Source organism: Paramormyrops kingsleyae, chromosome 5, assembly GCF_048594095.1.
Source record: "Paramormyrops kingsleyae isolate MSU_618 chromosome 5, PKINGS_0.4, whole genome shotgun sequence".
Taxonomy (NCBI): Eukaryota; Metazoa; Chordata; class Actinopteri; order Osteoglossiformes; family Mormyridae; genus Paramormyrops; species Paramormyrops kingsleyae.
This window is the reverse complement of record NC_132801.1, coordinates 26,783,605-26,800,545: the sequence shown is the minus strand read 5'-3', so window position 1 is coordinate 26,800,545 and position 16,941 is coordinate 26,783,605. Positions and strand designations below refer to the sequence as shown.

Below are 16,941 nucleotides of genomic sequence, written 5' to 3'. Positions count from 1 at the left end.
GACCTTTAACCTCCAATAGTTCCCAGGTTTTACAAAAAAATATACGTCCCTTTTGATAAAAGTGAAATCAAGGTTTGAATGATCATCAATGACAGGAAAATATCAAAGTCAAGTATATTTGTCTCCTGGCAAGTCTCAGTCTTTGTTAATTAGTTACGTGTCTTAAAAAAAAATACCCAGCGTGTGCGACAGAGTAACACTGAGTGTTCTGAGACATTGAAGCTGAGTTATTTCTTTGTTATTCTCCTGGGGCCAAAGAGGACAACACTCAGAAAGACAGCCTGACACTGTCGAACACCATCAGCCTGGCGAGAGGAGCCGGTCGCGGCACTAATCCTGCTGCCGTCGCCGTCTTGTGAGGCTCTTCGCGAGCAGAGTAATGGGGCTTTTGCTCATTACCCCCGACAGCTGGATGGAGAGTGAGAAGAAGCCAAATCAGAATGTCGCTTAATCACCACCAGGCTTTGTTGCCAAACGCGGGAGTCGTGCTCCTCATTTTGCTAAGATACTAACATTTTTTCCACATGTTTTCACATCATCACTCTATCTTCCATCTGCTTACCCAGTGCGGGGTCACGGGGAACCTGGAGCTCATGCCAGGAAGCACAGGGCACCAGGCAGAAGGGCACCCTGGACGGCATGCCAGTCCATCGCACGGCAAATACACACAACCACATAGTACAGGCAATACAAAAGCACCAGTTTGTCTAATTAGAAATTGAAGAAAGTGGAGTAGCTGGAGGTAACCCACAAAACATGGAATTGAGGTGGGATTTTGAGATGTAAGCTTTGCACCTTGTGTTGCTCTTGTGTTGCCCCGTTTTATCCCACTCATGAAAATAGCCCTTGGCTTCTCTAAATGCCAGCTAACATGGCCTGTACAGTGGCTCTGCCCTCCATACAGTGCGGCCAGCTGACATATGATAAGAATCAGGGCTTCAGATAAAATGACCAATTTCCTTGTTTGATTCCTAACCACAATGTCAGAGGTCTGTGCAAAAATGCTCCTTCTAGTAAGAGTGCCATTGTGGTTTAGTACCACTCAGATATTTTTGTTTTCGTTGTTACTGTACTGCTGGAGTGATTCATGTTGAATACCTTGTTCAAAGACACGCCTATAGGAAGTGTCCTCCTGGTATTTGAACCAGCAGGCTTTGGTTATAGAAGGCCATGGCCCCACCCTTAACGAATCAGGGATGAGTCTGTCAGCTCTGGTGAAAATGATGGGAAGTTAATGGTTGTTGGTGTTAATATTGTGCCATGACCGTGACTGCATGTCGAGCAATGTGATGTGTCACAAGGAAAGTAAGCCCTCAGACCTCACATGAACTTTCCATGAATTTTTCTTCATGAAGAAAGTCATGTTGATTTGCTCAGATCAGTCAATAGCAATTAACACTCACCACATTGATTTACATGGAGTATCTTGAAGTTCTCAAAACGGCTTAATGGAAACCATAACCTGATTCGGTCTGTCCAGCATCCTCCTAAACTAACCAGTGAGGCTGTGACAGGGCTGCCAACTCGATCAGCTGGCTGGAATGAGATTTTCAATTCAAGACAAGTCTGCACATACATGCACACACATTTACATGTATGTAACAGTTTTAATACCTTGTACATAATCTATAGGGTCTGCAAACTGCCACATTTTTTTTTTCCATATAGCTAATGTTAGGACTGTAATGGAATAATATAGGTTTTCCGTAAGATGTCTGACAACGTGACTGTCACGCCAGATGCCTGAGTTGGCAACCCTATTATGCTGCATATTACTTTTTAAAGTCATTATTATATATATATAAAAAAAAGGGCTGTAAACGTTTAACCATTTTAATTCCAGATGGGAATTAAAGAATTACAGAGCTGCGTGTCTTTAAGGTAAAAGTTGCCCTGGTTTTTGTGCCCAAGGCGCCCATTCGGACTGTGCAGGAATGCACCGAGCCGCCTGCCGGCTGCCGCGCTTTGCCACACGGGGGCTCTGCCTCTCCTCGCGGCGTCCCCGTCTCTCTCCAGTCAGCCTCATCCAGCACGATCATCCCCCTCTACTCGCCACACAGCAGCACACAGCCGGCCGTGCTTCAGTGCGAACATGGTGGGCGCTTCGTGCGCTCGCAAGCTGGCCCGGCGCTCCCGCTCAGCCCTGATCGCTGCTTTGACGGTGCTGCTGCTTCAGACGCTCATCGTCTGGAACTTCAGCAGCCTGGACCCGGGCGAGGGAGCGGCCAGCGCCGGCTCCAGCGTCCGGGAGAAGCGGGGAGCCGCGGGCGCCGGCAACGTCGCCGGAGACTCGCTGAAAGGCGGGCAGCATCGCCCGCTGCCGCCGGGAAAGGGGAGCGATCGGCGCGGACAGCAGCCGGTAAGGTGCCAGCCGGCCGCGGCGTGAGCGTCTCCCTGTTAATGTTAGCGACTCGTCTTGCTTATCGGCAGCATTACATTTCATCTCTTTTTCATCCTCCGGTTTCGCACGCCGGCTGAATGTATCGATCGCGCATCCGGTCTTGCCAAATGTATCCACAGTTTGTACGGCCGGGCACGGTAAGTCCCACTCATTTTAACGAGCCGCTCCTTCTGCGATCTCCTGCCTCATTTGGGTTTGGACCGGGACCATGCCTCCTGCCCCCTGCCTTCCCCGGACCCGGTACATACGTGGTGCGTTTCCCCCGCGGCGATCTCACTGTGTTTTTTACAGTATACAGTAACACTGACGGGATAAAACCGATGCCGACTGCAGTCTGACCCCGCATAAACGGCGGTCTGTTCCGTCTCCAGAGCCCTGGTTCGAGCGGGTTATGGGTGCTGGCTTGCTGGGTCAGGGGACGCCGGCGTTCGCGGCTTGTCCGGAGACGGAACCGCGGTGCGCGTCACCGACCGAACCGGAGAAAAATACGTGGTGTCTAGTGGAAACGGCAAAATTTGGGACCCATTTATTTTTCACTCTACAACTTGGTCTTCCGCGACATAGAAGTTATTTTCAGCATTCTGGTGAAACTGTTCATTTTTAAATCCATTTGTGCTCAATGAAACACCCCGGAAAATGTGGGCTCTAACTGGCGGACAACTTCCGAAAAGGTGGCAGGGAAAGTGTCCCATAAAACATAGGTATTGGGGGCGCACAGATGTGCTCTTAATGTTATTAGTGATGACCAGTGATTTTTACAGTCACCTCGGCTGATAGAAACGGCAGAGATTGAACAGGGAAACCACCTCAAGGGCCACAAGATAAAATTAGTAGAGATGTCTCTGCTGTGTGAATTTCCTGTAATGGTGGTTGGGGGGGGGGGGGGGGGGGTTACATTCGGAGATTAGTACTGTATGTTGTAACTGGTACTAAAGTCTCGTCCCTAGAAGAGATTCAGATAATGTGGGCTTTAGTACCACAGCAACGGTGCATGATGCTGTTTCATCTTCTTTAAACCAGACCTCAGTTATCCCAGGACTTGGGGATGTGTGGTCCTCTTACTTACAAAGCGATTACGAGTGTTTCTTTTTAACATAAACCAAACCACAAAGTGTTTCAATGGAGGGTTTAGTTGTTGTTTAATAACTGCTGATTCTGTGGTGCGTGGTACTTGTTTCTTAATCTAACCAGTACCACATTTGTCTGTTTACTCGTATGTAAGTTTAGTCATTTCGGTATTTTTTAAATTGTCTTTCAGAGAGTTAGATGCCGTTTGTTAATTGTTGCTCCCAGTAAAATAGTTTTATTTTAAAGTCAATCCATTACGAAAGCCATACATTGTTTGACAGGCGATTCTACACAAAGTGCTTTTTAGGTTTGGCTGACAAAGGAAAACATAGATGGACTGAAGGTTTAATGAAACAAAATAGTGTGTTTTATTTGAAACACTCATTTTGTGCCCGTAGCGTTTTGAGCCCCCAAGGAAGTGACTGTTATGATCCTCTCTGTGAGAGGGCTTTGGAAGTCAGTAAATGGGATTTCAGCTGAGTACACGCAGGATGGCTGTGATCTTTTACTACAGAAAGAGCACAATGATACCGTCCCTCAGATGCCATAACAGACCCCATAACCCAGTCCCTGGGAGGCAAATGACACATATGGAGAGTCACCCCAAAGGCGAAAGTGGTGAAATTGATAAGATCTAGTTCTGGTGGTGTCCACACAGTCGCTTCCTATCTGAACGCATCAGTGTGAGGTATTCTTTCAGCATGGATGGTTCGGTGGAAATCAGCTCCCGTTGTTCCTCTATCTGCCCCCGAGGGGCGTCTCTGGTGATCAGACCCAGTGAGAAACTGAGAGGGTAAGCTTGTGGCGAGTGGGTTTTGTCTGAGCTCGTGATCCCCAGGCTCCCGGCTAGGAGGTGTGTCCGTGGAGGGGAGCGGAGCGGGGGGGGGGGCGGCATGCGTAAGGTAACCTGACACCACACCGCCGGGGAGATAATGGCCATTCAATCAGCTGTCTTTTAAGGGCGACAATGAAAGCGTCTTATTTAAAGATGTGGACGTTTGAGGCTCAGGGCTGCTGTGGAAATAATAAAGACTGTGGTGGGGGTGAAAGAAGGTGGTGTTACTCGGCTGTGCCGAACTGCCATCAGCGACCCCCAGTCCTGAGTGATCTGTGGGAGACGCACTTCAGTGTTTAAATGTGGGGCTCTGCTCCACTATAAAGGCGCCTTGCGGTGGAGCTCAGACAGGTGATGAATGGCCATGACGTCGGGATGAAGGCTCCTCCCCGTAACGTGAGTCAGACTTTAAACACCCGACAGGATGCCTCACCTCAGGGTAAAGTGCTGGCTACTTGGGCTTTCTTTGTTTTCTCGAAACGTCCATCTGTTCCTGCGATATGGGCCGGATTCAGCATGCGATGCCGGCAGATTCCTGGGTCAGGTTCTGGATCGGGTTGGGTCAGGTTCTGGATCGGGTTGGGCTCTGAAAGATGCATCTCCCCAGCTGTTAAGGTGACTGAGATGCTCCTCATATGGTCCTCAAACCTGTTGCCTTGGAGGATTTTTAAAAAACTATTTTTATGCTTGTCTGTTCTCTGCCTTGGCTGTTCGAGTTTGTGGCTCTGTAGCACACAAGGATTACACCCCCCCCCCCCCCCCCAAGTGGCCAGAGAAGAAGGAGGTATCATAACCCTGATCTACATGTGTGAGACGGGGTACTCCCCAGAAATCTCCCAGAAGGGCCGGCGTTCCCACCGGCCAAGTCAGGCGCCGTGTTCCCGAACCCCGCACCGATCTTCCAGAGAGGGGTCCGCCTGCTGTGGTCTGCGTGTCTGCATGTCTGCGTGTCTGCACGCCCTCATTGTCGACAGTGTCCCAGCCCGAAACAGCTGACGAGGGAACCAAAGCTTGTTTTAGCAACGAAATTGAAAAGCATCAAGCCGGCAACTACCAGTTAACATTTCATTTCTCTCTTCATGGAGAAAAATGAACCCAGTTCCTCTTGGCTTTGCTGCTGGGGCAGAACAAATAAACACTGTTTACTGATTCGGCATTCCTTGTTGTTGTTTTTTTAAGCAGCCACTTTCCTGCTTGGCTGGCACCCTTCTGAAGTGCTTCTAGAAGCACCTTCATGGTAAATGGCCTCTCGACGAAGGTCTAAACCTCACCAGCTTTGGTTACGTGTTTGTGGGATGGTGGCCAGTTCTGGCAACTAGAGACCCTCCGACCCTCCTTGGGCTATGAGGTTCAGTGTCGATCTGCACATGAAATGGATCATAGACATTTAGAGACCATTCTGAGATCGGGCTGGTGGGCTCACAGCGTCACCTAATCCAGTGTCTCTTAACCCAGTCCTTAGGGACCCCCAGACTATCCTCATTTTTGCCCCCTCCCAGCTTATGGTACACCCGAACCAGGTATGTGGTGGTGTTGATGCTTGAATGTCGGGTTTCAGTGCACAAGTATAGAAGTAGAAGTACATCGTAATTCCCTTTGTCAAGGTTTCAAAATGACTAACGGGACTGTGACATATATATATATTGAGGTTTTTGCTATAAAATTATTAGGAAAAGAGATGAGTGATGGATAAATATGGCGTCTTGAGTGTCAGATGTAGGGTGAGTATTGTTAAAGTGGGGCACTTTCTGGAAATTCGCTTTCTGGAAAAATTTACAGAATCATCTCCGTGTCCTGAATCCCAAATTGATAGCATTCTAAATGCATTTATGCCCCTTTAACGCTACATAGAAGAAAAGATGAACCATTACTAAACACATATATTTACTGCAAAGTGTAACTGTCCCATTTTTGCTAGGTGTCCTACTTTAACAATACTCACTGTAGTTTGGGGGGGGGGGAGGGGAGGGGCATTGACTTCACATCATATACAACCTCAGAAAGTGGCTTATGTGTCCTTACACTTTCAGGAAAGCAGACCTTGTATTCTGGACTTTATGTACACTAATATGAGTCCTATGTATAGCTGAGAAGGTTTTCTTTAGAATGAGCAACAGCCATTGGTCACATGTCCTTGGGCTGATTGGGGTAATTGATCATGCCTCTTCGCATCCTTCTCTGACACCTTACCAGCCTTGCTCGGGGGGGGGGGGTTCACATAGGAACAGGGCACAGCGTGAACCTTTTGTGTCTGGCTAAGATGTGGGGAAATATACTAACTGTAGGAAAGCGTAGGAAAGGCTTATCCTCAAAATAAATGAGAGAACGCTCCATGTAAACCATTCACTTTCCAAACGGAGGTCTTCTGTGCATTAGTGCAGTGATGGGCGATCTCCAGTGTGCGCCTGTCTATCGTTTTAGGGCCTTTTGTTTCTCCCCTTTATAGGTATAAATAGGTCATATTGTGGTCGTGTTTTTGTTATGCAACTCGGGTTTTGACCAGAAGTTTCAGGTTTACGTCCTTGGAGGGAGAATCGCTTGCTGTACTCCAATAGGATGCTGTGCATCACCTAAATATCTTTATTTATGCTGCTGTAAATGTGTGTGTGTCTGTGTGCACGAGCGGGTTTACCTATTTACACAATGTCCCCATAACGTGATAAATATCCGTTTTTTTCCCTTATGGGGACCGGTTTCCTGGTCCCCATAAGGGAAAACTCTATTTTATAAAAATCGGTGACTGCTATGAAAAAACTAAAAATGCAAAAACTCTTGCATTTTGTTTGGTTATTTATGGTTATGGTTAGGGCAGGGTAGGGGTTAAGGTTGTCATAGTTAGTGGTAGCATTTTTCCCATTGAAATGAATGAGCGGTCCCCATAAGGATATGTTTACCCTACATGTGTGTGCGTGTGTGTGTGTGTGTGCGTGCGTGTATGTGTGTGCGCGTGTGTGCGTGCGTGTATGTGTGTGCGCGTGTGTGCGTGCATGTATGTGTGTGCCTCTTACTGCACCATTTAATTATTGTGCTAAACGTTGACACCAAAATTTTCTAGAAAAAACTGCATGGCTATCAAACCGGGGGGGGGGGGGGGGTATGACAAGGATGGACAAATGGCTTCTAACTTGGAAAGGGAGTGACTCCATTCTTCATCAGTGGGGAGGAGAGGCGTGCTCTCATATGCGTGATGTATAGGTGTGCTGCCGGGAGCATTGGGGGAGGACGTCACTGTGTCTCCGTCTAAGAGCCAGGGCACGTCAGCGTGATTTACAGCATTATTTACTGATTTCCACAGGGGGGCCACATGCTTCTCACGCCTCTCTTGCCCATGACTAATTTCAGCTGCCGACGGCCCCGTGATTAGCGTCCTGTCGCTGGCTGTCGGCGGCTGACCCTCACTGTACCGCAGACCCGAGATCTGGTCCCGCCCCCCCTCATCCTCCATATGGGTGATGCCCAATTTGCCAGCTCTCTGTTACCACTGGAAAGGCATGAGCTGGGGGGTTTGTAAGGACTATCTAAGTTAATGCACCCCCTTGCCCTCCCCGGCTCTCAGTCACCATGAATCAGACTGGATGCACATAACCTCAGTGAAGCCATTCACAGATCACCCCCCCGGCCCTGTACGCCTGGGGGAGGGTGTTTGTTTATTCTTTTTCTTTTTTCCCCCCTGGTCCCTTGTGGGGGTCAGGGGGTGCTTAAATTCTGGATTATAAACAGAGGGTGGTGTGAGATGGGTTGTGGGGGGGGGGGGGGGGGGGGGGGGGGGGGGGGGGGGGGCATGGTTTAGCCTCCGCCCTGTGGATAAACACTGCGTCCTCGCCACGCACGAGTTTACGCGGCATTTGTGATGCAAGTTTGTCTCACCTGGTTTATAAATGTCACAAAATGTCACCTTAGAAGGAGTCCGGAGTTCCCTTCTGGGAGCCCAGAGAGATTCCTGGGACCCCGTTACATCGCCGAATCGGGCGTTCCCCACTGACGGGGTCCTTCAGAGGTGCTCTGTGTGCGTCACGCTCCACGTCAGCATGAATGGCCCCCGCTGTCTGCTCTACGCTCTGCCGCATCGAATGTAAATAACCGCGACGTGGCGCTATGGGCTGGGCCCAGTGCGCGGGGGGGGGGGGGGGGGGGGGTGTCAGACATACAAGTACCCCTGCTCTGTGTTTACATTACAAAAACACTGCTCTTTCTGTTCGAGACAGATGGGTGAGGGTCAGACAGAAGGGTGTGGGCCCAGGAAAATATGGGTGGGGGCAGCTTAGTGCTTGGTCTTATTTCCAGTATCTGTGTCACTTTGTACGCAGTGTTTCCTGTAGCCATGTGTGTTTCTCTTCATCATGGGGGGGGGGGGGGGGGGGGGGGCTTTGTGGACTTCAACAGGCCAGTCGCCCCCCTTGCTGGGAATCCGGTGTTAGGGTTAGTGACGTGTGGTAGGTGGATCCCCCGCCCCCAGCCCTGACTAGGATAAGCATGAGGATGAGTGGATGGATGGATGGATGGATGGATGGCAGATAAATGAAGGTAATGAAGGTATTTAAATCCTCGCTAAGGGTCCACACCACTGTTCCCACTGTTTCTTGATTCTGAAGGCCCCTTAAAATGGTGCCAGCATTTGAATTGTTCTCCCGGGTATTTATTTCTGCGTCTCCGGTGGGTGACATGAACGTTACCAGAGTGCGTGGGAGGGGGAGGCATTGTCTCTCCACCGAGGACTTCACGCTCACTGCGTTATTTTGGTCCTTTGAATGAGTTATTTCCATCCTGCGTATGAACGCGCATCCAGACTGTCACGCTAGCGCCCCCTCCCGCCGCACTTCCTCCTCGTGACGGACGCCCTTCACCAACCTCTTCACTTTTGGCCGTGATCCTGATTTTTTTTTCCTGTCTGTTTCCTGTTTTCCTGTGGGGACGTCTATGCAGAGTGGTGACAGACTGCGGTAGACATTGTTGTGCCCCGGAGGCGGTTATCTGACAGGTGTCCCTCCGTCCGGCTGGCCAGCGCCCCCCCTTGCCCCCTGTCCGCCTTGCACTGCGCAGGGTCTTATGCCTACATTGTTTCTCCTGACGAGGATGCGTGCGGCGACACGGCAGAGGCGGCTGCAGGTTTGATTTCGTGTTATATCCTTAAATCCGACATCTACTTAAATCCCTGGCGTAATCCCCTCCAATCCCCTGGATTTTTAGGCTACTTAGGGAGCCGCTGGCGAGTCCTCATCAGTGCAGGGTGACCTCCACTCGGTGACGATCCAGTTTACTGACACGTCTGTGTGACCATGTAACCGTGTTCATCGCCCCCTGGCTACGTGTTGTTTAGCATGTCCTGTTATTACCGGCTACCAGAGTAGGTTGCATATTCAGTCCATACAGTTAGTTCTCATTTTATTTATCCATCCATCCATCCATCCATCCATCCATCCACCCTCTAAAGCAGTGTTTCTCAACCAGTGGGTCGTGACCCAAAAGTGGGTCACAAAACCATTTTCAGTTGGCCACAGAATGTGTGGGTTAAATAAAAATTTTTTACCAGCACCCCTCGCCCTCCTGGTCGCCAACTTGCACCATCCCCACCCCTCCTGGTTGACCACTTTTTGCCATCACCCATCAATCCACCCCACCATCCCATTATAAATTTGGGTCACGCGTTACAGACCCAGGGAATAGTGTATGTAGTAAGGCTAGACCAGTTTGCGAACCACTGCTGTAATAGCTTATGCTGCTCAGACTTGTGGGGGGCATGCGGCCTGTCCCAGGCAGGCAGGGTGGGGTTCTGGCTGGGCCTAAGGTGGTATTAAGGGCTGACAGACCCAGGGCCTAAGGTGTTCCAGGGAGCTGCAGAGGAGATACGGGGTTATCTGAAGTAGGGAGTTGTTGGGGTTTTGGACACGCGTAGGATGTAAAGGGCAACTGCTGCCTGTTTTCGTAGACAGCCCAGTCATGGGGTCCATCTTAAATAAAGGTTTCATTTCTGGAGGCGTCTTCTGATAATCCAAGGACATGGTAGGTGATGAAGTGAGTGGTGTGCTGATTAAAGCTGCCAGCTCCGCTCTTTTTCACTTATTATTTTTTCCTTCCAGTAGGTTGAAGTTGAAAGTGCCCTTGTGAGGCTTCTCAGCGGAGCGGCCAGTAAATGAGACTCGGGGCCCGCGGTCGACGCAGGCCTCGGCTTTCTCAGAACCGCACGCTAACTGAGCTGCGCGGTAATGATCTGCCGTCTCGCCACTTCGGCCCGGGTTGTTTGATTAACCGTAAGTGAATCACGGTGCTTCTACCGCGCAACGTCACTGCAGGTTTTAGCATCCGGCGTTTGAGGTTAGGGCCTTTAAGGGAAAATCGGGCTGGTTAATGGGGACACTGGAATGGTTTACTGCTGTCCTGCTCGGCTGTGCCTCGTTTTTGGCTCCGTGGGCAGCACTGCTGGCTCACACTTCCTGGGTTTGGGGGTTTGAATCCCACATCCATTGTGTGTGTGTGTGTGTATCCGTGTGTGTGTGTTGTGAGGGTTTTATCCTGGTTCTCTGGTTTTCGCTGGCAGTGCAAAGACGTGCATTTAGGTGAATCGGTATCTCTAAAATGCTCAAATACTGCTTATGTCCTGTGATGGTCTGCCTTTCCATCCAGGGTGTCCTCTCCCTGTGCATCCTGGGATAGGTTCCAGGCTCACTGTTAACCCGTACTCGATAAACAGTTGTGGGAGATGAACCAATGTAATCGTTTACTATAAGTTTAGAAGCACACACAATGGTAATTGTGAAGTACACTTCTCCTGACACAAGCAGAGATAGCTGATGGTCAGAAATGCTCTTGGCACCTGGATCTCGCACTCCTGCGTGTACAATCTACAAAGAGCTGCTCTGTGCCGGCCTAAAGCCGGCTGAAAAGGCCCCTTTGAGGCGAGCGTGCGATTCAGGGAAGGTGGGCAAGCGTCCGGGCTCACACGGACTTTAACGGCGCCCAGGAGAGCGAGCGGCGATGAGGGAGTCACCGACGTGCCATGTTTGTGACGCCGGGGCACTCAGCCTGAAACAATGTGCCATTGTTGTGTTTTTATTTTTATTTTGTAAGCGCTTGTTTAGAGTCACCAATTTGATTTTTCTAGGTTTCTTTGTGCTGCTGTAACAGATCCATAGGGAGGACTTTTGTATGGCTCAGGCTAATCTCTGGAAAATATTTCCAGGCAAGTTCCAGCTGAATGTGAATTTTTTTTTTTATAGTCTCCCGAAATCATAACGGTTTGGCGAATGTGGAGTCGGCTCCGTGCTTCACTTGAAGCAGGACCGGTCCCGGAGCAGCTGACTCATGGTGGCATGCAGAAAACTACAGCCATGTGGACACCGGACGCATACACCCCCCCCTTCCCCCCCCACCCAGGGAGCCTTGTGAGGGCCACAGGCTGGGGGGGATTTTTGCCTCCCCCAGCAACAAAATCATAGACTGACTGTGGGTCCTGGAACACCGGATTGGGAAACGCTGTTTTATAGAAATGGTTTTTCAGGTTCAGCCCATTTGTTACTAGAGGTGTGTTTTTCTTTAAGTGCTATCTGATATTATTGCAGGGTTGTCTGTATAGTATGACTTGTGCTTCAGTCTGAGCCGGGGGAGCCTTACTATCGAACTGTTGGTGTGTCCTCGCTGGTGGATCTGTCACAGCACTCGCTGCAATTTGCATTATTTAAACTTCAGACTAATTAGACTCCCAGGGTTTTCAGTAATTATTAGACATATTTATTTTTTTTAAAAAAGCTCGCCGTCGAAAAATAAATGACAAAACAGCGAATTGCAGTAATGAGAGTAAAAGAGTCATTACGGTAATGATGATAGCGGCTGTTATGTTCATTAGCGGCGATGCTGCCGCGGCTGCCCCCGTTCGGTCCTCCTGGTGAGGTTCCGCCCGGCGTCTGCAGCTATTTACAGCTCAATGCGGCCGCTTTGAAAGCACCACGCCGTCCTGTGGAGTGCTGACGCAGCCGCTGGCCGCCGCTCCCTCCCCACCAGCCGCTGATTTGGGAGCCAGTGCTCGATTGCCTAGCTGCCTGGCCTAGGAGATTATAATAACACCTCTGGTCAATGGCGACTCGCGTCCCTGTCGCATGACCTGGATGGGCACAGCCTTAGTGGGTTTTTTTTTAGGGTGAATCGTCCCTTGACACAGGTCTGCATTCTGGAGGATGGCAGTCACCTTTGGAGGTAATAGGGGAAAGGGTCCGATCCGGCTTCTGGTTCCCCAGCCCAGTTGGCACTTAATAACGGAAGCGGGAATTGAACTCGAAGGTGAGTGATCAAGAAACACATCCATGTTTGTGCCTGGATGTGTGCTGTCAGGTAGGTATGTCAGGCAGCTTTTGCGGGAGGTGCTCAGGGGCTCCCCCTACAGGCTGATAAGGAACTCAGCCAAATAAACTCACTGTACTGGAGCCTTCCCAGCTCGTTTTACTGAAATCTGTTTGCAGTGATAGCAGCATAGGAGTTTTTAAAATATGGCTGTCCACATCACGTCTGTGTTTCAAATTAAGATGGATCCCCTGCTCCCTTAAGCGCATGTCTTGGCTGTGATAGCTGGAGCTGCACACTCCCCTCTCCTCCTCCCTCCCTCTCTGCTCCTGGTCTAATTGCTTTTTTGCTGATTAAACTCTGTGAATGATGGAATAGAGTAAGGTTATCATTACCAAGGTTATCAACAGCAGGGCTATCATCACTAAGGCTAACATTGGCAGGGCTATCATTATTAAGGTTATCAACAACAGGACTATCATGACTAAGGCTAATATCGGTAGGGCTATCATCACTTAGGGAAGCGTCAGCAGGGGAATCAAGTGGGGCTATTTTCACTGAGCCCACCATCAGCAGGGTTGTCATTTCAAAGGTTGTCAACAGCAAGGCTAGCACCAGCAGGGTAATCATCACTACGGCTAGCATCAGCAGGGCTATCTTCACTAAGGCTAGCGTCAGCAGGGCTATCATCACTAAGGCTAGCATGAGCAGGGCTATCATCACTATGGCTAGCGTCAGCAGGGCTATCATCACTAAGGATAGCGTCGGCAGGGCTATCATCACTAAGGCTAGCGTCAGCAGGGCTATCATCACTAAGGCTAGCGTCAGCAGGGCTATCATCACTAAGGCTAGCGTCAGCAGGGCTATCATCACTAAGGCTAGCATCAGCAGGGCAATCATCACTAAGGCTAGTGTCAGTCGGACTGTTATCACTAAAGGTTGGCGTATATATAAACAAAATCAACCGAATTAACATCGTTTTAGCAGTGCACTGTGGTATGAGCTATAATGACTACAGCGGTCACCGTTTCGGTGCACCCCCCTGTGCAGGGTCCCTAAGCTGAACTTTTTGTTTTTTTTTGGTCCCACCAATGATTTGCTGTCAAACTCCAGTCCTGGAGGGCCGGAGCCCTGCATATTTTTAGGTTTCCTCTCATTTAACACACCTTATTCAAATTTTCAATTACTTGTGCTAATTACCACACAGCTCTTGAGTTGAATCATTTGTGGTGAAACAGGGAAAGGATTAAGCTACACAGGGCTCCTGCCCCCCAGGACTGAAGTTTGACACCCCTGGTGTACACAAACATTAATACAAACATTACATAAAATTAACATTAAATTAATATGTGTATTTGTGTATTTCTGTAAATAGTAAATGTCATAATTATGTGTTGTTTGCTGCAGATTGTGTTTTGTTAGCGTGTAACAGTAAGTGTTGTGTAAATCGTTAGCTTCCCTGTGTGTAGTATTAAACTAATAGTGGCTTTCAGTGTTGGGAATTTCAGGTGCAGAAACTACAAATCCAGACCAGGATTTTGTTTCTACCAACCAGTTGTACATAAAGAGTCATAGTCACAGAGTACTCAACTGGTTGGTAGGAACAAAGTCTTGGTCTGGAGTTGTAGTTTCTGGACCGGAAACACCAAACACTTGCAGCTTTTAATATAAAGGCCAACTTGTTGTGTGACATGGAACGAACTCGGCGGCAGCTCCATTTTAGACAGATTGGTCTTGCCAACGTATTCGATTTCGTTTTGTCCAGATGTAGCTTGAAGTATACAGCCACCTTAAGGCTATCGTCACCAGAACTGGTCTCAGTAAGGTTACCTTGACTTCCGTAGCGCCTAGTCGGACCCGATACCTTCAGATGTGTCTGAGTTTCACGGAGTGTGAAACCGTCCAGCCCACCAACATGCTCTTGAAATCAAGCGTGGACAGCTTAAAGAATACGCCAGAAGTTTCCGTAAACTTTGTTTTTTACCCTTTGACATATTCAGCGGTGATATACTGTTAGCAACTCGCCTGCAAGCCATTGAAACTAACTTCTGGTTGTGCTTGTAATGGATGCTGTCTGGCAGCTCAGTTGCTTTGCTGTTTCTGACATACTTTGACATAGTCTTTGCTGAAATTACAGGTGCAAACCCGCGTATTTCTAATCTCATCTAATGTGTGGAAGGGAGGGGGGATTGTAGAGAATCGTTAGACACAATGCTGGCATGGCAACCCTCATGGACGGCGGCCAGCAAGATGTTTAAACAGACTCAGGATGTGTGGCCAGGATGTGGAGCAAAAATATTTATTTCTCCAGTAAATATTTGTGGTCTGGTAGTTTGATTAGGATTTACACTTAGGTCTGTTGTATTGTCACTGTGCCCTACGACGTTGCGAGGCTCGCAGGTTTGTAGTGCCATTATGGACATGGTGTGCATCTTCCTAAAGCTCCCCGTTGCTCGTTTGGTGGTCGCTCGGCCCCCTGCTGGCCCCGTGTGTGTGGTGCGTGCCTGGATAAGTGAGTGGCCCCCTTTTCAACAACCCCCGTGCAGATGATCCTCAGCCTTGAGCTTTTGTGCAGATGTTAGGGAAACGCATCTGTGTGGCACTTCGTGCCTCTAGCCCCTCACTTCCTTTTAAAACAGGAAGTGTGACGTGCTACACATCGCCCACGGTCTTCCTGAACACGCGACGTGCCGTGTGTTTGTTTCTGCTGTGTTTTGTTCTCCAGGTGAGCGGGGGGGGGTCTGTCTTTTCTTTACAAATGCCTCACACAGTTTCTGGCCCAAGGCCAGCCGTCTGATGTGGTCTCACCCCACTGCGCTCCTGCGCCCCCTGTCTCTGCTCTCTTCTGGGTGGCCGGGCCGCAGAACCGCGGCGGTCTCCAGTACAGTGGGAACGGCAGGCGTAGCTGCCGGCGGTTCCAGCCGGAACGTTCCCGAGCGGTCATGGTAAACCGGAAAGTTGCATGAAGGCTACGGGCTGCCTACGCGTGTCCCTGGGAAGGTGAGGGACTGAGGAATTACCCATTTTGAATTCCCTTTAAGAGAGAGAACGGCAAGCACTTTGTGAAAAGAAAAGGTTGGCTTGTAGGAGCAGAGAGATAATGTTAAAAATAAAAATCGTCAACTTCTAAAAGGGCTGTGAGTGGGAGCGTTTAAAGTGACCTAATTAAAATGTTCAGACTGAGACGAACAGGCAAATTAAGTAGGAGTCGGGTTGGCCTGACCGAGGCAGAATTAAAATCTCAGCTGGGCTCATGCTTCTTCCTGAGCTCCTGTGCCTGATCCTGCGGTTGGGCCCCTCTGCCCTGGCAGTGAACGTATCTCCGTGTTGTCAGCTTGGACTGGATTTGTTCCCTAGAATCACAAAAAATTCCTAAATTTAACACTTTTAACGTTATTTAGACAAGACGTTCTCTGCTATGCCTGTAAATTTACACTTTATCTTTTCATTTATCTAATATGTGTTCTTTAGTATGTATTGTTAGTGTATTTTTTGGCTTAAGTGTTTTTTGCTGGGTCTTGAATGGTGTGTAACTTAAATAAAATTTGACTGACTTAAGAGTTTGAGGAACGGTTTATTTATTTATATACTAGCTGTATACCACTGCCAGATCAACAAGAGTTCATTGGCGATCAAACCTGAACACACAGTAGCGTTAAGGAGGTTATCTGGTGCTTTGCAGAGAGTCACTCCTATAAAAGGAGTAAATCCAGATAATTATTATGAAATGTGTGATTGTGCAGAGGGATCATGATCAGCAGTCGGCTAATCACAGAGAGAGAGAGGCCTGCATGGGAATTTTGGCGTGTTTCTGAGGTATCCAACACTTTTTGTTGCATCATTTGAGACTCCTTTGAACCAAAAGGTCTGGATAATGGAAAGTTTTGTTCTGATTCTTCAGCCGTGGATAACTGAACGCCTGGATCATGAATGTCCCAGAATAGAGTGACAGGTGTAAAGCCACGCTGTTGGAATCGCTCCCCGGAGACCTGCCAAGGCCGTGCCGAACGGACCGTCTCTCTGGTGCCCGGCGGCCAGCCGGCCGGCCCACTCGGCAAGCGCGGCGTGGTCGTGGAAGGAAGCTCCCGCGTCAGGTGTGACTAATGGCAGACGGCGCGGCCGCCATTATCCCCGCAGTGAGTTTAATTAGCGTATTAGACACGCTCGGCGCCGGCCCGGTTAGACATGGAAACGTGTGGATAATGGGAAAGCAGGACGCAGTAATCTGTGGGGTGGAGCGGGGCACGGATATCCCGCATACTTTAATGTCGTTTAAAAACCGCCAAGGATTTCCCACGGTTAGCATCGAGCCAGGACAAGTTAGCAAGCGACGCTGGATCTGGCCAGGCTCGAACAGATGCATGAT

At 49.2% G+C, this 16,941-nt stretch overlaps 1 protein-coding gene across 1 annotated transcript in view; it reads left to right on the top strand.

The window, feature by feature from the left end:
• Window positions 1-1,942: 1,942 nt before the first annotated feature.
• Window positions 1,943-16,941, top strand: part of LOC111850869 (xylosyltransferase 1) — a 39,893-nt gene continuing 24,894 nt past the window's right edge. Inside the window, exon 1 of the mRNA XM_023825215.2 lies at window positions 1,943-2,359. Within this exon, the coding sequence (XP_023680983.2) occupies window positions 2,093-2,359 (267 nt within the window). The 5' untranslated portion in view covers window positions 1,943-2,092. The remainder of the gene's footprint in view (window positions 2,360-16,941) is intronic.